Here is a 27,531-nt window from a genome sequence, read left to right as displayed (position 1 = left end):
AGAGATTGACAGATGATGAGAGATTGATAGAAGATGAGAGATTGATAGATGATGAGAGATTGATAGATGATGAGAGATTGATAGATGATGGGAGATTGATAGATGATGGGAGATTGATAGATGATGAGAGATTGATAGATGATTGGAGATTGATAGATGATGGGAGATTGATAGATGATGGGAGATTGATAGATGATGAGAGATAGATTGATTGATTGATTGATGATGAGAGATTGACAGATGATGAGAGATTGATAGATGACGAGAGATTGATTGATAGACGATGAGAGATTGATAGATGATGAGAGATTGATAGATGATGAGAGATTGATAGATGATGAGAGATTAATTGATAAATGATGAAATATTGAAAGATGATGAGAGATTGATTGATTGATGATGAGAGATTGATAGAGGATGAGAGATTGATAGATGATGAGAGATTGATAGATGATGGGAGATTGATAGATGATGGGAGATTGATAGATGATGAGATATTGATAGATGATGAGATATTGATAGATGAGAGATTGATTGATTGATTGATTGATTGATGATGAGAGATTGATAGATGATGGGAGATTGATAGATGATGAGAGATTGAGAGATTGATTGATTGATGATGGGTGATTGATAGATGATGGGAGATTGATAGATGATGAGAGATTGAGAGATTGATTGATTGATGATGGGTGATTGATAGATGATGGGAGATTAATTGATAAATGATGAGATATTGACAGATGATGAGAGATTGATAGATGATGAGAGATTGATTGATGATGAGAGATTGATAGAGGATGAGAGATTGATAGATGATGGGAGATTGATAGATGATGAGATATTGATAGATGATGAGAGATTGATAGATGATGAGAGATTGATTGATGATGAGAGATTGATAGATGATGAGAGATTGATAGATGATGGGAGATTGATAGACGATGAGAGATTGATAGATGATGGGAGATTGATAGATGATGAGATATTGATAGATGATGAGAGATTGATAGATGATGAGAGATTAATTGATAAATGATGAGATATTGACAGATGATGAGAGATTGACAGATGATGAGAGATTGATAGATGATGAGAGATTGATTGATGATGAGAGATTGATAGAGGATGAGAGATTGATAGATGATGGGAGATTGATAGATGATGAGAGATTGATAGATGAGAGATTGATAGATGATGGGAGATTGATAGATGATGAGATATTGATAGATGATGAGAGATTGATTGATGATGAGAGATTGATAGATGGGAGATTGATAGATGATGAGAGATTGATTGATAGATGATGAGAGATTGATAGATGATGAGAGATTGATTGATAGATGATGAGAGATTGATTGATTGATGATGAGAGATTGATTGATTGATGATGAGAGATTGATTGATTGATTGATGATGGGAGATTAATTGATAAATGATGAGAGATTGATAGATGATGGGAGATTGATAAATGATGAGAGATTGACAGATGATGAGAGATTGACAGATGATGAGAGATTGATAGATGATGAGAGATTGACAGATGATGCGAGATTGATAGAGGATGAGAGATTGATAAATGATGAGAGTGATAGAGGATGAGAGATTGATAAATGATGAGATTGATTGATGATGAGAGATTGATAGATGATGAGAGATTGATAGATGATGGGAGATTGATAGATGATGGGAGATTGATAGATGATGGGAGATTGATAGATGATGAGAGATTGATAGATGATGAGAGATTGATAAATGATGAGAGATTGATAAATGATGAGAGATTGATAGAGGATGAGAGATTGATAGATGATGATGAGAGATTGATGATGAGAGATTGACAGATGATGAGAGATTGATAGAAGATGAGAGATTGATAGATGATGAGAGATTGATAGATGATGAGAGATTGATAGATGATGGGAGATTGATAGATGATGGGAGATTGATAGATGATGAGAGATTGATAGATGATTGGAGATTGATAGATGATGGGAGATTGATAGATGATGGGAGATTGATAGATGATGAGAGATAGATTGATTGATTGATTGATGATGAGAGATTGACAGATGATGAGAGATTGATAGATGACGAGAGATTGATTGATAGACGATGAGAGATTGATAGATGATGAGAGATTGATAGATGATGAGAGATTGATAGATGATGAGAGATTAATTGATAAATGATGAAATATTGAAAGATGATGAGAGATTGATTGATTGATGATGAGAGATTGATAGAGGATGAGAGATTGATAGATGATGAGAGATTGATAGATGATGGGAGATTGATAGATGATGGGAGATTGATAGATGATGAGATATTGATAGATGATGAGATATTGATAGATGAGAGATTGATTGATTGATTGATTGATTGATTGATTGATGATGAGAGATTGATAGATGATGGGAGATTGATAGATGATGAGAGATTGAGAGATTGATTGATTGATGATGGGTGATTGATAGATGATGGGAGATTAATTGATAAATGATGAGATATTGACAGATGATGAGAGATTGATAGATGATGAGAGATTGATTGATGATGAGAGATTGATAGAGGATGAGAGATTGATAGATGATGGGAGATTGATAGATGATGAGATATTGATAGATGATGAGAGATTGATAGATGATGAGAGATTGATTGATGATGAGAGATTGACAGATGATGAGAGATTGATAGATGACGAGAGATTGATTGATAGACGATGAGAGATTGATAGATGATGAGAGATTGATAGATGATGAGAGATTGATAGATGATGAGAGATTAATTGATAAATGATGAAATATTGAAAGATGATGAGAGATTGATTGATTGATGATGAGAGATTGATAGAGGATGAGAGATTGATAGATGATGAGAGATTGATAGATGATGGGAGATTGATAGATGATGAGAGATTGATTGATAGCTGAGATATTGATAGATGATGGGAGATTGATAGATGATGAGATATTGATAGATGATGAGTGATTGATTGATTGATAGATGAGAGATTGATAGATGATGAGAGATTGATAGATGATGGGAGATTGATAGATGATGGGAGATTGATAGATGATGAGATATTGATAGATGATGAGATATTGATAGATGATGAGAGATTGATGATTGATTGATTGATTATGAGAGATTGATAGATGATGGGAGATTGATAGATGATGGGAGATTGATAGATGATGAGAGATTGATTGATAGATGATGAGAGAGAGATTGATTGATTGATGATGGGTGATTGATAGATGATGGGAGATTAATTGATAAATGATGGGAGATTGATAGATCATGGGAGATTGATAGATGATGAGATATTGATAGATGATGAGAGATTGATAGATGATGGGAGATTGATAGAGGATGAGGGATTGATAGATGATGAGAGATTGATTGATAGATGATGAGAAATTGATTGATAGATGATGAGAGATTGATAGATGATGGGAGATTGATAGATGATGGGAGATTGACAGATGATGAGAGATTGATAGATGATGAGAGATTGATTGATGATGGGTGATTGATAGATAGATGATGGGAGATTAATTGATAAATGATGAGATATTGACAGATGATGAGAGATTGATAGATGATGAGAGATTGATAGATGATGAGAGATTGATAGAGGATGAGAGATTGATAGAGGATGAGAGATTGATAGATGATGAGAGATTGATTGATAGATGATGAGAGATTGATAGATGATGGGAGATTGATAGATGATGGGAGATTGACAGATGATGAGAGATTGATAGATGATGAGAGATTGATAGATGATGAGAGATTGATTGATGATGGGTGATTGATAGATAGATGATGGGAGATTAATTGATAAATGATGAGATATTGACAGATGATGAGAGATTGATAGATGATGAGAGATTGATAGAGGATGAGAGATTGATTGATTGATAGATGATGAGAGATTGATTGATAGATGATGAGAGATTGATTGATAGATGATGAGAGATTGATAGATGATGGGAGATTGATAGATGATGGGAGATTGATAGATGATGAGAGATTGACAGATGATGAGAGATTGATAGATGATGAGAGATTGATTGATGATGGGTGATTGATAGATGATGAGAGATTGATAGATGATGGGAGATTGATAGATGATGAGAGATTGATAGATGATGGGAGATTGATAGATGATGAGATATTGATAGATGATGAGAGATTGATTGATTGATAGATGATGAGAGATTGATTGATAGATGATGAGAGATTGATTGATAGATGATGAGAGATTGATAGATGATGGGAGATTGATTGATTGATAGATGATGAGAGATTGATTGATAGATGATGAGAGATTGATTGATAGATGATGAGAGATTGATAGATGATGGGAGATTGATAGATGATGGGAGATTGATAGATGATGAGAGATTGACAGATGATGAGAGATTGATAGATGATGAGAGATTGATTGATGATGGGTGATTGATAGATGATGAGAGATTGATAGATGATGGGAGATTGATAGACGATGAGAGATTGATAGATGATGGGAGATTGATAGATGATGAGATATTGATAGATGATGAGAGATTGATAGATGATGAGAGATTAATTGATAAATGATGAGATATTGACAGATGATGAGAGATTGATAGATGATGAGAGATTGATTGATGATGAGAGATTGATAGAGGATGAGAGATTGATAGATGATGGGAGATTGATAGATGATGAGAGATTGATAGATGAGAGATTGATAGATGATGGGAGATTGATAGATGATGAGATATTGATAGATGATGAGAGATTGATTGATGATGAGAGATTGATAGATGGGAGATTGATAGATGATGAGAGATTGATTGATAGATGATGAGAGATTGATAGATGATGAGAGATTGATTGATAGATGATGAGAGATTGATTGATTGATGATGAGAGATTGATTGATTGATGATGAGAGATTGATTGATTGATTGATGATGGGAGATTAATTGATAAATGATGAGAGATTGATAGATGATGGGAGATTGATAAATGATGAGAGATTGACAGATGATGAGAGATTGACAGATGATGAGAGATTGATAGATGATGAGAGATTGACAGATGATGCGAGATTGATAGAGGATGAGAGATTGATAAATGATGAGAGTGATAGAGGATGAGAGATTGATAAATGATGAGATTGATTGATGATGAGAGATTGATAGATGATGAGAGATTGATAGATGATGGGAGATTGATAGATGATGGGAGATTGATAGATGATGGGAGATTGATAGATGATGAGAGATTGATAGATGATGAGAGATTGATAAATGATGAGAGATTGATAAATGATGAGAGATTGATAGAGGATGAGAGATTGATAGATGATGATGAGAGATTGATGATGAGAGATTGACAGATGATGAGAGATTGATAGAAGATGAGAGATTGATAGATGATGAGAGATTGATAGATGATGAGAGATTGATAGATGATGGGAGATTGATAGATGATGGGAGATTGATAGATGATGAGAGATTGATAGATGATTGGAGATTGATAGATGATGGGAGATTGATAGATGATGGGAGATTGATAGATGATGAGAGATAGATTGATTGATTGATTGATGATGAGAGATTGACAGATGATGAGAGATTGATAGATGACGAGAGATTGATTGATAGACGATGAGAGATTGATAGATGATGAGAGATTGATAGATGATGAGGGATTGATAGATGATGAGAGATTAATTGATAAATGATGAAATATTGAAAGATGATGAGAGATTGATTGATTGATGATGAGAGATTGATAGAGGATGAGAGATTGATAGATGATGAGAGATTGATAGATGATGGGAGATTGATAGATGATGAGAGATTGATTGATAGCTGAGATATTGATAGATGATGGGAGATTGATAGATGATGAGATATTGATAGATGATGAGTGATTGATTGATTGATAGATGAGAGATTGATAGATGATGAGAGATTGATAGATGATGGGAGATTGATAGATGATGGGAGATTGATAGATGATGAGATATTGATAGATGATGAGATATTGATAGATGATGAGAGATTGATGATTGATTGATTGATTATGAGAGATTGATAGATGATGGGAGATTGATAGATGATGGGAGATTGATAGATGATGAGAGATTGATTGATGATGAGAGAGAGATTGATTGATTGATGATGGGTGATTGATAGATGATGGGAGATTAATTGATAAATGATGGGAGATTGATAGATCATGGGAGATTGATAGATGATGAGATATTGATAGATGATGAGAGATTGATAGATGATGGGAGATTGATAGAGGATGAGGGATTGATAGATGATGAGAGATTGATTGATAGATGATGAGAAATTGATTGATAGATGATGAGAGATTGATAGATGATGGGAGATTGATAGATGATGGGAGATTGACAGATGATGAGAGATTGATAGATGATGAGAGATTGATTGATGATGGGTGATTGATAGATAGATGATGGGAGATTAATTGATAAATGATGAGATATTGACAGATGATGAGAGATTGATAGATGATGAGAGATTGATAGAGGATGAGAGATTGATAGAGGATGAGAGATTGATAGATGATGAGAGATTGATTGATAGATGATGAGAGATTGATAGATGATGGGAGATTGATAGATGATGGGAGATTGACAGATGATGAGAGATTGATAGATGATGAGAGATTGATTGATGATGGGTGATTGATAGATAGATGATGGGAGATTAATTGATAAATGATGAGATATTGACAGATGATGAGAGATTGATAGATGATGAGAGATTGATAGAGGATGAGAGATTGATTGATTGATAGATGATGAGAGATTGATTGATAGATGATGAGAGATTGATTGATAGATGATGAGAGATTGATAGATGATGGGAGATTGATAGATGATGGGAGATTGATAGATGATGAGAGATTGACAGATGATGAGAGATTGATAGATGATGAGAGATTGATTGATGATGGGTGATTGATAGATGATGAGAGATTGATAGATGATGGGAGATTAATTGATAAATGATGAGATATTGACAGATGATGAGAGATTGATAGATGATGAGAGATTGACAGATGATGAGAGATTGATAGATGATGAGAGATTGATTGATGATGGGTGATTGATAGATGATGAGAGATTGATAGATGATGGGAGATTAATTGATAAATGATGAGATATTGACAGATGATGAGAGATTGATAGATGATGATGAGAGATTGATTGATGATGAGAGATTGACAGATGATGAGAGATTGATAGAAGATGAGAGATTGATAGATGATGAGAGATTGATAGATGATGAGAGATTGATAGATGATGGGAGATTGATAGATGATGGGAGATTGATAGATGATGAGAGATTGATAGATGATGAGAGATTGATAGAGGATGAGAGATTGATTGATGATGGGTGATTAATTGATAAATGATGAGATATTGACAGATGATGAGAGATTGATAGATGATGAGAGATTGATAGAGGATGAGAGATTGATTGATAGATGATGAGAGATTGATTGATAGATGATGGGAGATTAATTGATGATGGGAGATTGACAGATGATGAGAGATTGATACATGATGAGAGATTGATTGATGATGGGTGATTAATTGATAAATGATGAGATATTGACAGATGATGAGAGATTGATAGATGATGAGAGATTGATTGATAGATGATGAGAGATTGATTGATAGATGATGAGAGATTGATAGATGATGGGAGATTGACAGATGATGAGAGATTGATACATGATGAGAGATTGATTGATGATGGGTGATTAATTGATAAATGATGAGATATTGACAGATGATGAGAGATTGATAGATGATGAGAGATTGATAGAGGATGAGAGATTGATTGATAGATGATGAGAGATTGATTGATAGATGATGGGAGATTAATTGATGATGGGAGATTGATAGATGATGGGAGATATTGATAGATGATGAGAGATTGATAGATGATAGGAGATTGATAGAGGATGAGAGATAGAGATTGATAGATGAGAGATTGATAGATGATGAGAGATTGATAGATGATGTGAGATTGATAGATGATGAGAGATTGATAGATGATGAGAGATTGATAGATGATGAGAGATTGATAGATGATGAGAGATTGATAGATGATGAGAGATTGATAGATGATGAGAGATTGATTGATTGATACATGATGAGAGATTGATTGATAGATGAGAGATTGATAGATGATGAGAGATTGATTGATTGATTGATAGATGATGAGAGATTGATTGATAGATGATGAGAGATTGATTGATGATGGGTGATTGATTGATGATGGGTGATTGATAGATGATGGGAGATATGAGAAATATCCATAAACCGTATTGCCTAGCCTATTCATTATATCTAGGAATGTGACAATTATCAATAGTAGTGATGTAGATAAAGAAATAGGTAAAAGATAGATAAAGAGATTAGATAGATAGATAGATAGATAGATAGATAGATAGATAGATAGATAGATAGATAGATAGATAGATAGATAGATAGATAGATAGATAGATAGATAGATAGATATGAGATAGATAGATATGAGATAGATAGATAGATAGATAGATAGATAGATATGAGATAGATAGATAGATATGAGATAGATAGATAGATAGATAGATAGATAGATAGATAGATAGATAGATAGATAGATAGATAGATAGATAGATAGATAGATAGATAGATAGATAGATAGATAGATAGATATGAGATAGATAGATAGATAGATAGATAGATAGATAGATAGATAGATAGATAGATAGATAGATAGATAGATATGAGATAGATAGATAGATAGATAGATAGATAGATAGATAGATAGATAGATAGATAGATAGATAGATAGATAGATAGATAGATAGATATGAGATAGATAGATAGATAGATAGATAGATAGATAGATAGATAGATAAATTGCAATAAGAAGATCCAGGTCCATCCCCTATTTTATAGCATATCCCCCCTCCCCTACATTGGCCTCTTGCCCTCCAGCCGTGTGTGACACATGAAGTTCAATCCCAGGGTCCAGCTCTCCGGTCATGTGCGGACTCTGACACAAAGAGAACATCTGTCAGCCATAAAGGGGTTAACCCGATCTGTCATTGTTCCATGAGGCCTGGTTCTCTGGAAAAAACTGTCACCCTCATCACATCCATTCATGGTGCCAGAGTGCCAGCTAAGCACATACCTTTATCAGGAACCCAACGAGCGCAGGGGGTGCGATCTATTGACCCCTTTCTATCAGCCCAGAGAGGGAGGTATCCAGAGCTAAAAAGATTTTACCTGCGTCAACAGAAACCATGCACAACGGTTGAGAGGATCATGGGGTTTTTTGGACGGCAGCCTAGTCTGATTCCTCTCGGCGTTGCAGTGAGAACCTCTACCTCCTCTAAGGACATCTCAAACAGGTAAGGGGCTCATCCTTTTCCCCTATAGACCCATAGGATACGTCTGGTCACCTGACTTAAAGTTTTGTTTTTGCATTTTAAAACTCCAGAGATTCCTCCACATCAATTGATGTAGAACTAGGCGGAAAGGATTTTAGAAAAATTGACGTTGCGAGATGTTCCATTAATATGTCCTGTGCCGGGCAGCTGTATTTAATGCCACAGTGGCAAAAGATGACAGAACATTCTAATGGATACAATAGGTTCTATACGGAACTTTTTGGAATTATTATTCTTTTTTTTTTTTTTTTTAATTCCTGTCAAATTCCTAGCACATGGTTCATGATACGTACATTTTATTTTTCGACTTTTCTTTTTGGAAGAGCGGTCATAAAATATACATGGAAGTGTAAGGTAAATTTTTTTTAAATATAACAATTTTTTTTATGGGAAAACATTTTTAGTAATTTTACAAAGTGAGAAAAAAAAAAGTAAATACAAACATCGGCAGCGAAGTAAACATAACTTTTTGTTCCATATCAATAATATGCATTTTTTGTTTTAAAATCTCGACAATTTAAAAATAAAAAATAAAAAAATACCGTTACATGTAAAAGAGAGAAAAATATAGAAAAAAAAATATGCATGGATATTCTTCATGTAAAAAAAAAATATATAAGAAAAATATTGAACCGTATTACAAATCAATAGGGGCCCCAGGATCATAGCTATAATATCCGTTATAAACAGAAGTTATTATGCCGGTGTGAACAGAGCCTGAGCAATCCAATCAGCAGGTTTTGTGTTATTCGGTGTATCATATATTATTTTTAATTTTTATATTGTGCATTTAAAAAATCTGTAGATTTTCTTTACATAAGAATTTTAACTGATACAGATTTAATCTTTTTTTTTTTTTACCACTTTTTAATAATTAGAGCAGATTAAATGGGTAAACAGTTTTTCAGGAGGTTACAGATAATCCACAATGCCTGATAATCCAGCACATGTCAGATCCTATTATTGCCAGATTAAAGGAATTATCCTGTCCTAATATTAAAGACATTCTAGGCAAACAAAAAGTTACGTTGACTAGGTATTTAATGGGTGTAGGCTCAGTGGTCTCCAACCGGTGGCTGTCCAGTAGTGACAAAACTACAACTCCCATCATTCTCTGAGTGAGAGTCGCAGTTTTGCCACCACTGTAGCGTAAATGTGTTTAGACGTCAGATTTTCGATATGGGTCCGCACCGAAAATGTACGACTATTCCCAGGACAATACATCCCCCTCCACATGTAGAGAAGAAAAAAAATCAGGACAATTTAAAAATAATGTCTAAAAAAAAAATTAGGTGAAAATGGTACGAAGGAATATGTTGCACATTGAACATTCCGTCACCGCTGTTTGATACATTTCACACACTTTTAGCCTATTTCACATCCCCTTTCGGAAAACGTGTCCAAAAAGTTTTATAAAAATTGTGATTTTTTTTTTTTTTTTTAAGTCTTTCATTGGCCGAAAAGGGGCAATTGGGCCGCGGCACGCACCAAAATGGTGAAATGTTTCGCAGATCGATGTGAAATTTGGCAACATTGCTAATCTACAATGTGATAGTGTAGGGGAAGACCATGCGGCTGCTGCGGGGACCTCGAGAGAAGGGGCACAGTCCTGGTTGGTCCCACCTCTTTTTTATTGGGTGGTGAGAACCTACTTAGGACTCCCTTCTTCAGAAGAACTGCATTGTTGGCAAAAATGGGGGAGGGGAATTGTCCCAAGTGTTTTGGAAAGGGAGTGGTGGAAAAAACCCACCAGGCCCTTTCGGCCCCCTGCACCATAATGGGGCACAGTTTGATTTTTGTTACGGCCCTCCTCTCTTCTGTGTATACCAGACCTGCAATAAGTTCCACTCCACCTGTGTATATAAACAGTAAATATCCTTTAATCCGTGAACAATAGGACTTGATAGGTGCTGGATTATCAGATATTCTGGATTATCAGATGATTATAGAAAAGTCTATATGTCACTTGTTTTTGCAGACACCATCTCTTGCTCTCAAGATGTACAGTTTTATGGGTGGCGGTCTCTTCTGCGCCTGCGTGGGTAACATCCTCTTAGTTGTCTCCACCGCCACCGACTACTGGATGCAATATCGACTGTCCGGGGCGTTCGCGCACCAAGGCCTGTGGCGATATTGTGTGACCGGAAAATGCTACATGCAGATGGAGAGCATCGGTACGTAGCCATGGCTCTGGGCTTCCGTTTTCCATCAGGTTGTTAAAATTGATATGCAATTTTTTCTGACATATGTCTGGTTCTGGGAAAGCTGGGCGACGACCAATATGGCCACTATTATAGCTTCCTAGAATCCTAAACAGAAAATCTACAAAGTAATAGAGTGATACTGGTGCTGGGAATACAGCATGACATGACCTGGAAGATGTGAAACTCTGGGGTTTGGGAAAGCTGGGTGACAGTCCCAGTGGGAGCTATGTTGGCGATCATATAGACTGTCACCCAGCTTTCCTAGAAACAGAGCTGAACCTCATACCAGGTCTCCAGCTTAGCTGTATTGTCGATTATAAACTGAGAGAACAAAATTTGCCTCATGATTGATCAGAAAGGCAAGTTACTGCTCCCTCCACTATGCTTTACACTGAAGCTCTGCTTGTTCAGGTTGGATGCTGTGTAAAGGCTCAAGCCCTCTGTAAAGTGAATGTGTGTCCTGTATATGTGTCGGCCCCTATACAATGCAGGGTTTAGTACTTGCCGTAGAGATTATCTATGTCTCTCTTCCAGCGTATTGGAACGCCACACGAGCCTTCATGATCCTCTCCACATTGGCCTGTTTTGCTGGGATCATCGCTGGGATCTTGTCCTTTGCGCATTTCACAACTTTCCAGAAATTTAACAGATCATTTGCTGCAGGCATCATGTTCTTCATCTCCAGTAAGTAAAAACATACACAACGTTCCCATATAACCCCGCACTGTCCACCAAAGAGCAAGAACTTATTAAAGGGGTTTTCCCACGGAGAACATTTATCACCTATCCCCAGGATGTCTGAACGCTGGGGGTCCAACCGCTAGGACCCCTCGTGATCACGAGATGGCGGGTCCACAAATCCCCTGTGTGAATGGAGAGTTAGTGACCACTGCGCCATTCACTGCCTGTGGGACTGACAAACATAACCGAGTGCTGAACTCAGATCTCCATCCATAGGGGGCAGTATTATAGTAGTTATATTCTTGTATATAGGGGGCAGTATTATAGTAGTTATATTCTTGTATATAGGAGCAGTATTATAGTAGTTATATTCTTGTATATAGGAGCAGTATTATAGTAGTTATATTCTTGTATATAGCGGCCAGTATTATAGTAGTTATATTCTTGTATATAGGAGCAGTATTGTAGTAGTTATATTCTTGTATATAGGAGCAGTATTATAGTAGTTATATTCTTGTATATAGGAGCAGTATTATAGTAGTTATATTTTTGTATATAGGGGCAGTATTATAGTAGTTATATTCTTGTATATAGGGGCAGTATTATAGTAGTTATATTCTTGTATATAGGGGCAGTATTATAGTAGTTATATTCTTGTATATAGGGGCAGTATTATAGTAGTTATAATCTTGTATATAGGGAGCAGTATTATAGTAGTTATATTCTTGTATATAGGAGCAGTATTATAGTAGTTATATTTTTGTATATAGGGGCAGTATTATAGTAGTTATACTTTTGTATATAGGAGCAGTATTATAGTAGTTATATTCCTGTATATAGGGGGCAGTATTATAGTAGTTATATTCTTGTATATAGGAGCAGTATTATAGTAGTTATATTCTTGTATATAGGGGGCAGTATTATAGTAGTTATATTCTTGTATATAGGGGCAGTATTATAGTAGTTATATTCTTGTATATAGGGGCAGTATTATAGTAGTTATATTCTTGTATATAGGGGCAGTATTATAGTAGTTATATTCTTGTATATAGGGGGCAGTATTATAGTAGTTATATTCTTGTATATATGGGGCAGTATTATAGTAGTTATATTCTTGTATATAGGGGGCAGTATTATAGTTGTTATATTCTTGTATATAGGGGCAGTATTATAGTAGTTATGTTCTTGTATATAGGAGCAGTATTATAGTAGTTATATTCTTGTATAAAGAGGGCAGTATTATAGTAGTTATATTCTTGTATATAGGGGCAGTATTAAAGTAGTTATATTCTTGTATATAGGAGGCAGTATTATAGTGGTTATATTCTTGTATATAGGAGCAGTATTATAGTAGTTATATTCTTGTATATAGGGGCAGTATTATAGTAGTTATATTCTTGTATATAGGGGGCAGTATTATAGTAGTTATATTCTTGTATATAGGGGCAGTATTATAGTAGCTATATTCTTGTACATAGGGGGCAATATTATAGTAGTTATATTCTTGTATATAGGAGCAGTATTATAGTAGTTATATTCTTGTATATAGGGGGCAGTATTAAAGTAGTTATATTCTTGTATATAGGGAGCAGTATTATAGTAGTTATATTCTTGTATATAGGAGGCAGTATTATAGTAGTTATATTCTTGTATATAGGGGGCAGTATTATAGTAGTTATATTCTTGTATATAGGGGCAGTATTATAGTAGTTATATTCTTGTATATAGGGGCAGTATTATAGTAGTTATATTCTTGTATATAGGGGCAGTATTATAGTAGTTATATTCTTGTATATAGGGGTCAGTATTATAGTAGTTATATTCTTGTATATATGGGGCAGTATTATAGTAGTTATATTCTTGTATATAGGGGGCAGTATTATAGTAGTTATATTCTTGTATATAGGGGCAGTATTAAAGTAGTTATATTCTTGTATATAGGAGGCAGTATTATAGTGGTTATATTCTTGTATATAGGAGGCAGTATTATAGTAGTTATATTCTTGTATATAGGGGCAGTATTATAGTAGTTATATTCCTGTATATAGGAGCAGTATTATAGTAGTTATATTCTTGTATATAGGGGCAGTATTATAGTAGTTATATTCTTGTATATAGGGGGCAGTATTATAGTAGTTATATTATTGTATATAGGGGCAGTATTATAGTAGCTATATTCTTGTACATAGGGGGCAATATTATAGTAGTTATATTCTTGTATATAGGGGCAGTATTATAGTAGTTATATTCTTGTATATAGGGGGCAGTATTATAGTAGTTATATTCCTGTATATAGGGAGCAGTATTATAGTAGTTATATTCTTGTATATAGGAGGCAGTATTATAGTAGTTATATTCTTGTATATAGGGGCAGTATTATAGTAGTTATATTCTTGTATATAGGGGGCAGTATTATAGTAGTTATATTCTTGTATATAGTGGGCAGTGTTATAGTAGTTATATTCTTGTATATAGGGGTAGTATTATAGTAGTTATATTCTTGTATATAGGAGCAGTATTATAGTAGTTATATTCTTGTATATAGGAGGCAGTATTATAGTAGTTATATTCTTGTATATAGGAGCAGTATTATAGTAGTTATATTCTTGTATATAGGAGGCAGCATTATAGTAGTTATATTCTTGTATATAGGAGCAGAATTATAATAGTTATATTCTTGTATATAGGAGCAGCATTATAGTAGTTATATTCTTGTATATAGGAGCAGTATTATAGTAGTTATATTCTTGTATATAGGGGACAGTATTATAGTTGTTATATTCTTGTATATAGGAGGCAGTATTATAGTAGTTATATTCTTGTATATAGGGGCAGTATTATAGTAGTTATATTCTTGTATATAGGGGCAGTATTATAGTAGTTATATTCTTGTATATAGGGGCAGTATTATAGTAGTTATGTTCTTGTATATAGGAGCAGTATTATAGTAGTTATATTCTTGTATATAGGGAGCAGTATTATAGTAGTTATATTCTTGTATGTAGGGGCAGTATTTTAGTAGTTATATTCTTGTATGTAGGGGGCAGTATTAAAGTAGTTATATTTTTGTATATAGGGGCAGTATTATAGTAGTTATATTCTTGTATATAGGAGCAGTATTATAGTAGTTATATTTTTGTATATAGGGGCAGTATTATAGTAGTTATATTATTGTATATAGGAGCAGTATTATAGTAGTAATATTCTTGTATATAGGAGGCAGTATTATAGTAGTTATATTCTTGTATATAGAGGGCAGTATTATAGTAGTTATATTCTTGTATATAGGGAGCAGTATTATAGTAGTTATATTCTTGTATATAGGAGCAGTATTATAGTAGTTATATTCTTGTATATAGGGGGCAGTATTATAGTAGTTATATTCTTGTATATAGGGGCAGTATTATAGTAGTTATATTCTTGTATATAGGGGCAGTATTATAGTAGTTATATTCTTGTATATAGGGGTCAGTATTATAGTAGTTATATTCTTGTATATAGGGGGCAGTATTATAGTAGTTATATTCTTGTAGATAGGGGCAGTATTAAAGTAGTTATATTCTTGTATATAGGAGGCAGTATTATAGTGGTTATATTCTTGTATATAGGAGGCAGTATTATAGTAGTTATATTCTTGTATATAGGGGCAGTATTATAGTAGTTATATTCCTGTATATAGGAGCAGTATTATAGTAGTTATATTCTTGTATATAGGGGCAGTATTATAGTAGTTATATTCTTGTATATAGGGGGCAGTATTATAGTAGTTATATTCTTGTATATAGGGGCAGTATTATAGTAGCTATATTCTTGTACATAGGGGGCAATATTATAGTAGTTATATTCTTGTATATAGGGGCAGTATTATAGTATTTATATTCTTGTATATAGGGGGCAGTATTATAGTAGTTATATTCTTGTATATAGGGAGCAGTATTATAGTAGTTATATTCTTGTATATAGGAGGCAGTATTATAGTAGTTATATTCCTGTATATAGGGGGCAGTATTATAGTAGTTATATTCTTGTATATAGGGGCAGTATTATAGTAGTTATATTCTTGTATATAGGGGCAGTATTATAGTAGTTATATTCTTGTATATAGGGGCAGTATTATAGTAGTTATATTCTTGTATATAGGGGTCAGTATTATAGTAGTTATATTCTTGTATATATGGGGCAGTATTATAGTAGTTATATTCTTGTATATAGGGGGCAGTATTATAGTAGTTATATTCTTGTATATAGGGGCAGTATTAAAGTAGTTATATTCTTGTATATAGGAGGCAGTATTATAGTGGTTATATTCTTGTATATAGGAGGCAGTATTATTGTAGTTATATTCTTGTATATAGGGGCAGTATTATAGTAGTTATATTCCTGTATATAGGAGCAGTATTATAGTAGTTATATTCTTGTATATAGGGGCAGTATTATAGTAGTTATATTCTTGTATATAGGGGGCAGTATTATAGTAGTTATATTCTTGTATATAGGGGCAGTATTATAGTAGCTATATTCTTGTACATAGGGGGCAGTATTATAGTAGTTATATTCTGGTATATAGGGGGCAGTATTATAGTAGTTATATTCTTGTATATAGGGAGCAGTATTATAGTAGTTATATTCTTGTATATAGGAGGCAGTATTATAGTAGTTATATTCTTGTATATAGGGGCAGTATTATAGTAGTTATATTCTTGTATATAGGGGGCAGTATTAGGGCATGACCACACGTGGCGGATTTCCGCCGCAACTGTCCGCATCAATGCCGCACAGAATCTGCGTTGCAGATTCTGCTGCAGATCTGCACAAAATGTGCAGAAAATTGATGCGGACTAGCTGCTGCGGACTGCGGGAAAAGTGCTTCCCTTCTCCCTATCAGTGCAGGATAGAGAGAAGGGACAGCACTTTCCCTAGGGAAAGTAAAAGAATTTCATACTTACCGGCCGTTGTCTTGGTGACGCGTCCCTCTTTCGGCATCCAGCCCGACCTCCCTGGATGACGCACCAGTCCATGTGACCGCTGCAGCCTGTGCTTGGCCTGTGATTGGCTGCAGCCGTCACTTAGACTGAAACGTCATCCTGGGAGGCCGGACTGGAGACAGACGCAGGGAGTTCTCGGTAAGTATGAACTTATATGTTTTTTACAGATACATGTATATTGAGATCGGTAGTCACTGTCCCGGGTGCAGAAACAGTTACTGCCGATCACTTAACTCTTTCAGCACCCTGGACAGTGACTATTTACAGACGTCTCCTAGCAACGCTCCCGTCATTACGGGAGCCCCATTGACTTCCTCAGTCTGGCTGTAGACCTAGAAATACATAGGTCCAGCCAGAATGAAGAAATGTCATGGTAGTAAAAACAATACGCTCCGCAGCACACATAAGATCTGCGGACTTCATTGCGGAATTTTGACTCTCCATTGAAGTCAATGGAGAAATTCCGCCATGAGTCCGCCACTGCTCCGCAACAGACAGAGCATGCTGCGGACACCAAATTCCGCTCCGCAGCCTATGCTCCGCAGCGGAATTTTACGCCTCGTCTAAACGAACACTGCTAAATTAAAGTGTAAGTCAATGGACAAACGGCACCGCTGCGGATTAACGCTGCGGAGTGTCCGCAGCGGAATTTAAGTGAAATTCCGCCACGTGTGAACCCGCCCTTATAGTAGTTATATTCTTGTATATAGTGGGCAGTGTTATAGTAGTTATATTCTTGTATATAGGGGTAGTATTATAGTAGTTATATTCTTGTATATAGGGGGCAGTATTATAGTAGTTATATTCTTGTATATAGGAGCAGTATTATAGTAGTAATATTCTTGTATATAGGAGGCAGTATTATAGTAGTTATATTCTTGTATATAGGAGCAGTATTATAGTAGTTATATTCTTGTATATAGAGGCAGTATTATAGTAGTTATATTCTTATATATAGGGGGCAGTATTATAGTAGTTATATTCTTGTATATAGGGAGCAGTATTATAGTAGTTATATTCTTGTATATAGGAGGCAGTATTATAGTAGTTATATTCTTGTATATAGAGGCAGTATTATAGTAGTTATATTCTTGTATATAGGGGCAGTATTATAGTTGTTATATTCTTGTATATAGAGGGCAGTATTATAGTAGTTATATTCTTGTATATAGGGAGCAGTATTATAGTAGTTATATTCTTGTATATAGGAGCAGTATTATAGTAGTTATATTCTTGTATATAGGGGGCAGTATTATAGTAGTTATATTCTTGTATATAGGGGCAGTATTATAGTAGTTATATTCTTGTATATAGGGGGCAGTATTATAGTAGTTATATTCTTGTATATAGGGGGCAGTATTATAGTAGTAATATTCTTGTATATAGGGGGCAGTATTATAGTAGTTATATTCTTGTATATAGGGGCAGTATTATAGTAGTTATATTCTTGTATATAGGGGCAGTATTATAGTAGTTATATTCTTGTATATAGGGGCAGTATTATAGTAGTTATATTCTTGTATATAGGGGTCAGTATTATAGTAGTTATATTCTTGTATATAGGGGGCAGTATTATAGTAGTTATATTCTTGTATATAGGAGCAGTATTATAGTAGTTATATTCTTGTATATAGGGGGCAGTATTAAAGTAGTTATATTCTTGTATATAGGAGGCAGTATTATAGTGGTTATATTCTTGTATATAGGAGGCAGTATTATAGTAGTTATATTCTTGTATATAGGGGCAGTATTATAGTAGTTATATTCCTGTATATAGGAGCAGTATTATAGTAGTTATATTCTTGTATATAGGGGCAGTATTATAGTAGTTATATTCTTGTATATAGGGGGCAGTATTATAGTAGTTATATTCTTGTATATAGGGGCAGTATTATAGTAGCTATATTCTTGTACATAGGGGGCAATATTATAGTAGTTATATTCTTGTATATAGGGGCAGTATTATAGTATTTATATTCTTGTATATAGGGGGCAGTATTATAGTAGTTATATTCTTGTATATAGGGAGCAGTATTATAGTAGTTATATTCTTGTATATAGGAGGCAGTATTATAGTAGTTATATTCTTGTATATAGGGGGCAGTATTATAGTAGTTATATTCTTGTATATAGGGGCAGTATTATAGTAGTTATATTCTTGTATATAGGGGCAGTATTATAGTAGTTATATTCTTGTATATAGGGGCAGTATTATAGTAGTTATATTCTTGTATATAGGGGTCAGTATTATAGTAGTTATATTCTTGTATATATGGGGCAGTATTATAGTAGTTATATTCTTGTATATAGGGGGCAGTATTATAGTAGTTATATTCTTGTATATAGGGGCAGTATTAAAGTAGTTATATTCTTGTATATAGGAGGCAGTATTATAGTGGTTATATTCTTGTATATAGGAGGCAGTATTATTGTAGTTATATTCTTGTATATAGGGGCAGTATTATAGTAGTTATATTCCTGTATATAGGAGCAGTATTATAGTAGTTATATTCTTGTATATAGGGGCAGTATTATAGTAGTTATATTCTTGTATATAGGGGGCAGTATTATAGTAGTTATATTCTTGTATATAGGGGCAGTATTATAGTAGCTATATTCTTGTACATAGGGGGCAATATTATAGTAGTTATATTCTTGTATATAGGGGCAGTATTATAGTAGTTATATTCTGGTATATAGGGGGCAGTATTATAGTAGTTATATTCTTGTATATAGGGAGCAGTATTATAGTAGTTATATTCTTGTATATAGGAGGCAGTATTATAGTAGTTATATTCTTGTATATAGGGGCAGTATTATAGTAGTTATATTCTTGTATATAGGGGGCAGTATTAGGGCATGACCACACGTGGCGGATTTCCGCCGCAACTGTCCGCATCAATGCCGCACAGAATCTGCGTTGCAGATTCTGCTGCGGATCTGCACAAAATGTGCAGAAAATTGATGCGGACTAGCTGCTGCGGACTGCGGGAAAAGTGCTTCCCTTCTCCCTATCAGTGCAGGATAGAGAGAAGGGACAGCACTTTCCCTAGGGAAAGTAAAAGAATTTCATACTTACCGGCCGTTGTCTTGGTGACGCGTCCCTCTTTCGGCATCCAGCCCGACCTCCCTGGATGACGCACCAGTCCATGTGACCGCTGCAGCCTGTGCTTGGCCTGTGATTGGCTGCAGCCGTCACTTAGACTGAAACGTCATCCTGGGAGGCCGGACTGGAGACAGACGCAGGGAGTTCTCGGTAAGTATGAACTTATATGTTTTTTACAGATACATGTATATTGAGATCGGTAGTCACTGTCCCGGGTGCAGAAACAGTTACTGCCGATCGCTTAACTCTTTCAGCACCCTGGACAGTGACTATTTACAGACGTCTCCTAGCAACGCTCCCGTCATTACGGGAGCCCCATTGACTTCCTCAGTCTGGCTGTAGACCTAGAAATACATAGGTCCAGCCAGAATGAAGAAATGTCATGGTAGTAAAAACAATACGCTCCGCAGCACACATAAGATCTGCGGACTTCATTGCGGAATTTTGACTCTCCATTGAAGTCAATGGAGAAATTCCGCCATGAGTCCGCCACTGCTCCGCAACAGACAGAGCATGCTGCGGACACCAAATTCCGCTCCGCAGCCTATGCTCCGCAGCGGAATTTTACGCCTCGTCTAAACGAACACTGCTAAATTAAAGTGTAAGTCAATGGACAAACGGCACCGCTGCGGATTAACGCTGCGGAGTGTCCGCAGCGGAATTTAAGTGAAATTCCGCCACGTGTGAACCCGCCCTTATAGTAGTTATATTCTTGTATATAGTGGGCAGTGTTATAGTAGTTATATTCTTGTATATAGGGGTAGTATTATAGTAGTTATATTCTTGTATATAGGGGGCAGTATTATAGTAGTTATATTCTTGTATATAGGAGCAGTATTATAGTAGTAATATTCTTGTATATAGGAGGCAGTATTATAGTAGTTATATTCTTGTATATAGAGGGCAGTATTATAGTAGTTATATTCTTGTATATAGGGAGCAGTATTATAGTAGTTATATTCTTGTATATAGGAGCAGTATTATAGTAGTTATATTCTTGTATATAGGGGGCAGTATTATAGTAGTTATATTCTTGTATATAGGGGCAGTATTATAGTAGTTATATTCTTGTATATAGGGGGCAGTATTATAGTAGTTATATTCTTGTATATAGGGGGCAGTATTATAGTAGTAATATTCTTGTATATAGGGGGCAGTATTATAGTAGTTATATTCTTGTATATAGGAGCAGTATTATAGTAGTTATATTCTTGTATATAGGGAGCAGTATTATAGTAGTTATATTCTTGTACATAGGGGGCAGTATTATAGTAGTTATATTCTTGTATATAGGGAGCAGTATTATTGTAGTTATATTCCTGTATATAGGGGCAGTATTATAGTAGTTATATTCTTGTATATAGGAGGCAGTATTATAGTAGTTATATTATTGTATATAGGAGCAGTATTATAGTAGTTATATTCTTGTATATAGGGGCAGTATTATAGTAGTTATATTCTTGTATATAGGGGGCAGTATTATAGTAGTTATATTCTTGTATATAGTGGGCAGTGTTATAGTAGTTATATTCTTGTATATAGGGGTAGTATTATAGTAGTTATATTCTTGTATATAGGAGCAGTATTATAGTAGTTATATTCTTGTATATAGGAGGCAGCATTATAGTAGTTATATTCTTGTATATAGGGGCAGTATTATAGTAGTTATATTCTTGTATATAGGAGCAGTATTATAGTAGTTATATTCTTGTATATAGGAGGCAGCATTATAGTAGTTATATTCTTGTATATAGGAGCAGAATTATAATAGTTATATTCTTGTATATAGGAGCAGCATTATAGTAGTTATATTCTTGTATATAGGAGCAGTATTATAGTAGTTATATTCTTGTATATAGGGGACAGTATTATAGTTGTTATATTCTTGTATATAGGAGGCAGTATTATAGTAGTTATATTCTTGTATATAGGAGCAGAATTATAATAGTTATATTCTTGTATATAGGGGGCAGTATTATAGTAGTTAAATTCTTGTATATAGGGGGCAGTATTATAGTAGTAATATTCTTGTATATAGGGGGCAGTATTATAGTAGTTATATTCTTGTATATAGGAGCAGTATTATAGTAGTTATATTCTTGTATATAGGGAGCAGTATTATAGTAGTTATATTCTTGTATATAGGAGCAGTATTATAGTAGTTATATTCTTGTATATAGGGGCAGTATTATAGTAGTTATATTCTTGTATATAGGGAGCAGTATTATTGTAGTTATATTCTTGTATATAGGGGGCGGTATTATAGTAGTTATATTATTGTATATAGGAGCAGTATTATAGTAGTTATATTCTTGTATATAGGGGCAGTATTATAGTAGTTATATTCTTGTATATAGAGAGCAGTATTATTGTAGTTATATTCTTGTATATAGGGGCAGTATTATAGTTGTTATATTCTTGTATATAGGAGGCAGTATTATAGTAGTTATATTATTGTATATAGGAGCAGTATTATAGTAGTTATATTCTTGTATATAGGGGCAGTATTATAGTAGTTATATTCTTGTATATAGGGGGCAGTATTATAGTAGTTATATTCTTGTATATAGTGGGCAGTGTTATAGTAGTTATATTCTTGTATATAGGGGTTGTATTATAGTAGTTATATTCTTGTATATAGGAGCAGTATTATAGTAGTTATATTCTTGTATATAGGAGGCAGCATTATAGTAGTTATATTCTTGTATATAGGGGCAGTATTATAGTAGTTATATTCTTGTATATAGGAGCAGTATTATAGTAGTTATATTCTTGTATATAGGAGGCAGCATTATAGTAGTTATATTCTTGTATATAGGAGCAGAATTATAATAGTTATATTCTTGTATATAGGAGCAGCATTATAGTAGTTATATTCTTGTATATAGGAGCAGTATTATAGTAGTTATATTCTTGTATATAGGGGACAGTATTATAGTTGTTATATTCTTGTATATAGGAGGCAGTATTATAGTAGTTATATTCTTGTATATAGGGGGCAGTATTATAGTAGTAATATTCTTGTATATAGGGGCAGTATTATAGTAGTTATATTATTGTATATAGGGGGGGCAGTATTAAAGTAGTTATATTCTTGTATATAGGAGCAGTATTATAGTAGTTATATTCTTGTATATAGGAGGCAGCATTATAGTAGTTATATTCTTGTATATAGGAGCAAAATTATAATAGTTATATTCTTGTATATAGGAGCAGCATTATAGTAGTTCTATTCTTGTATATAGGGGCAGTATTATAGTAGTTATATTCTTGTATATAGGGGCAGTATTATAGTAGTTATATTCATGTATATAGGAGACAGTATTATAGTAGTTATATTCTTGTATATAGGAGCAGAATTATAATAGTTATATTCTTGTATATAGGAGCAGCATTATAGTAGTTATATTCTTGTATATAGGGGCAGTATTATAGTAGTTATATTCTTGTATATAGGGGCAGTATTATAGTAGTTATATTCTTGTATATAGGAGGCAGTATTATAGTAGCTATATTCTTGTATATAAGGATCAGTATTATAGTAGTTATATTCTTGTATATAGGGAGCAGTATTATAGTAGTTATATTCTTGTATATAGGGGCAGTATTATAGTAGTTATATTCTTGTATATAGGAGCAGTATTATAGTAGTTAAATTCTTGTATATAGGGGGCAGTATTATAGTAGTAATATTCTTGTATATAGGGGGCAGTATTATAGTAGTTATATTCTTGTATATAGGAGCAGTATTATAGTAGTTATATTCTTGTATATAGGGAGCAGTATTATAGTAGTTATATTCTTGTACATAGGGGGCAGTATTATAGTAGTTATATTCTTGTATATAGGGAGCAGTATTATTGTAGTTATATTCTTGTATATAGGGGTAGTATTATAGTAGTTATATTCTTGTATATAGGAGGCAGTATTATAGTAGTTATATTATTGTATATAGGAGCAGTATTATAGTAGTTATATTCTTGTATATAGAGGCAGTATTATAGTAGTTATATTCTTGTATATAGGGGGCAGTATTATAGTAGTTATATTCTTGTATATAGTGGGCAGTGTTATAGTAGTTATATTCTTGTATATAGGGGTAGTATTATAGTAGTTATATTCTTGTATATAGGAGCAGTATTATAGTAGTTATATTCTTGTATATAGGAGGCATTATTATAGTAGTTATATTCTTGTATATAGGGGCAGTATTATAGTAGTTATATTCTTGTATATAGGAGCAGTATTATAGTAGTTATATTCTTGTATATAGGAGGCAGCATTATAGTAGTTATATTCTTGTATATAGGAGCAGAATTATAATAGTTATATTCTTGTATATAGGAGCAGCATTATAGTAGTTATATTCTTGTATATAGGAGCAGTATTATAGTAGTTATATTCTTGTATATAGGGGACAGTATTATAGTTGTTATATTCTTGTATATAGGAGGCAGTATTATAGTAGTTATATTCTTGTATATAGGGGGCAGTATTATAGTAGTTATATTCTTGTATATAGGGGGGCAGTATTATAGTAGTTATATTCTTGTATATAGGGACAGTATTATAGTAGTTATATTCTTGTATATAGGGACAAGCATTATAGTAGTAATATTCTTGTATATAGGAGCAGTATTATAGTAGTTATATTCTTGTATATAGGAGGCAGCATTATAGTAGTTATATTCTTGTATATAGGAGCAGAATTATAATAGTTATATTCTTGTATATAGGAGCAGCATTATAGTAGTTCTATTCTTGTATATAGGGGCAGTATTATAGTAGTTATATGCTTGTATATAGGGGCAGTATTATAGTAGTTATATTCTTGTATATAGGGGGCAGTATTATAGTAGTTATATTCTTGTATATAGGGGGCAGTATTATAGTAGTAATATTCTTGTATATAGGGGGCAGTATTATAGTAGTTATATTCTTGTATATAGGAGCAGTATTATAGTAGTTATATTCTTGTATATAGGGAGCAGTATTATAGTAGTTATATTCTTGTACATAGGGGGCAGTATTATAGTAGTTATATTCTTGTATATAGGGAGCAGTATTATTGTAGTTATATTCTTGTATATAGGGGCAGTATTATAGTAGTTATATTCTTGTATATAGGAGGCAGTATTATAGTAGTTATATTATTGTATATAGGAGTAGTATTATAGTAGTTATATTCTTGTATATAGGAGCAGTATTATAGTAGTAATATTCTTGTATATAGGGGGGCAGTATTATAGTAGTTATATTCTTGTATATAGGAGCAGTATTATAGTAGTTATATTCTTGTATATAGGAGCAGTATTATAGCAGTTATATGCTTGTATATAGGAGGCAGCATTATAGTAGTTATACTTTTGTGCATAGGTGGCAGTATTTTACACAGAGTGTTTTCAGCCGTTGTTCGGACCGGAAACGTCCCGAAAAACGGCTGAAGTATCGGAAGCAGAACGCCTCCAAACATCTGCCCATTGATTTCAGTGGGAAAAACGCTGTTCTGTTCCGACGGGGCGTTTTTACGTGGCAGGTCACTTCTTCAGCTGTTTATGTAGCTGTCTTTTATAGACTCTAGAGAAAAACAGCTCCAAATACGGCCGTTAAAAACGCTGCGAATAACGCGACTTTGATTTAAAAATGGCTGAAAATCAGGAGCTGTTTTCCCTTGAAAACAGCTCCGTATTTTGAGACGGTTTGATTTTATGTGTGCACAGAGCCTTATACTGACACTTTCATCTTTATGTCCACAGCTCTTTTTGTGCTCCTGGCGATGGCGATTTACACTGGAGTAACGGTAAATTTTCTGGGAAAGCGGTTTGGCGACTGGCGTTTCTCTTGGTCCTACATCTTGGGCTGGGTAGCTTTGCTTATGACCTTCTTTGCAGGTAAGTTCTGAGAACAAGTAACAGTGGATATCAGCTGTAGAAAAGGCTGGAGCTACATGGAAAAAAATGTGATATGCCTTAGTTTGTTACACTGTATCAGTGCAGTTAAAAAGTATCAGTATGTAGTGAAGTCTATATAACAGAGCGGTGCCTAGATGGGATATAATTGGAGTAAACTCTTCGTATTGGGACGTTTCAGCCTCTCGATGTAAACAAGAATGTATCTATCCACTGACAGCAAGCACGGATCTTGGAAATGGTTAGAAATTGAAGTAACAGAACTTTTCATTATACAGTAATTCTATTACCATAATCGCCCGTCACATTCTTCATATATGTTGGTGCCATATAAAGATTATTAATATTACATGAGTCTTGTTTTGTTCATTTCTCCATCTTTCCTGCTCATTTTTCACGCTTTTTTCTGTTTGCAGGAATATTTTACATGTGCGCCTATCGAATGCACGAATGTCGGAGAGTATCCGGACCTCGTTAAAATGGCGGGACTGGTAATAAAGACAGTTCTACGGGAAGATGTTCAGTATCGGTTTCCCCCCGTCTTCCAGAATGACGACAAGATGGTGACAAGACCCTGAGCACACTGGACCCCATACAACCATATACATATATATACACAGGACCCGATCCACGGCGCTGGGTTAGGTTTATATACATTAAAGAGCATTCCCCCTATTTCACCAGTCCATAGTACTCAGCTTTTCCTTCGTTTTATCTATTTCTGGGAAAGCTGGGTGTCAACCATTACGGCCTTTATAGATCACATAGAGGTTGTTACTCGGCTTTACTAGCCTTCTGAACTGCTAACTAGTCTAGTTATGTAGTAATATACCCTCATTACTAGGATGATTTGTCTTTCAGGACTCTGGGGAAAGCTGGGTGACAACTCTAATGGAAGCTGTCAGTTTGTTAAATATTTTATTTAACCGTTCCTTAGTTGTCTCTGTTTCTGGAAAAGTTTGGTGACACACAGTAAGACCTTTACACCTTCCATAGGGGTTGGCACCCAGCTTTACTAGCCTCCTGAATGGCAATCTTGTCACGTTATGCTAAGATACATCACCCGTTTACTCACTACTATGCTAATTTGTTCTTTAGGACTCTATGAAAGCTGAGTCATGACAAATATGGCCATTGTTACAGCATATTCCACCCAG

General features: G+C 34.2%; 1 protein-coding gene across 1 annotated transcript; it reads left to right on the top strand.

Annotated features, from left to right (window-relative positions):
• Window positions 1–11,474: 11,474 nt before the first annotated feature.
• LOC142661621 (lens fiber membrane intrinsic protein-like) lies at window positions 11,475–27,149 on the top strand. Its single transcript, XM_075839042.1, has 4 exons — window positions 11,475–11,663; window positions 12,228–12,377; window positions 26,222–26,356; window positions 26,791–27,149. The coding sequence occupies exons 1-4, from the start codon at window positions 11,489–11,491 to the stop codon at window positions 26,850–26,852; spliced, it is 522 nt and encodes a 173-aa protein (XP_075695157.1). The 5' UTR covers window positions 11,475–11,488; the 3' UTR covers window positions 26,853–27,149.
• The last annotated feature ends 382 nt before the right edge of the window (window positions 27,150–27,531 follow it).

This window comes from Rhinoderma darwinii, chromosome 10 (genome assembly GCF_050947455.1).
Source record: "Rhinoderma darwinii isolate aRhiDar2 chromosome 10, aRhiDar2.hap1, whole genome shotgun sequence".
Taxonomy (NCBI): Eukaryota; Metazoa; Chordata; class Amphibia; order Anura; family Rhinodermatidae; genus Rhinoderma; species Rhinoderma darwinii.
Note: the sequence above shows the minus strand (reverse complement) of the source record. Positions and strands in the feature narration are given on the sequence as shown.

Coding starts and splice junctions, on each gene's coding strand:
- LOC142661621 (XM_075839042.1), top strand. CDS start 11,489: ATGTACAGTTTTATGGGTGGCGGTCTCTTCTGCGCCTGCGTGGGTAAC. Junction 11,664..12,227: donor CATGCAGATGGAGAGCATCG/GTACGTAGCCAT, acceptor TCTCTCTTCCAG/CGTATTGGAACGCCACACGA. Junction 12,378..26,221: donor CATCATGTTCTTCATCTCCA/GTAAGTAAAAAC, acceptor TTATGTCCACAG/CTCTTTTTGTGCTCCTGGCG.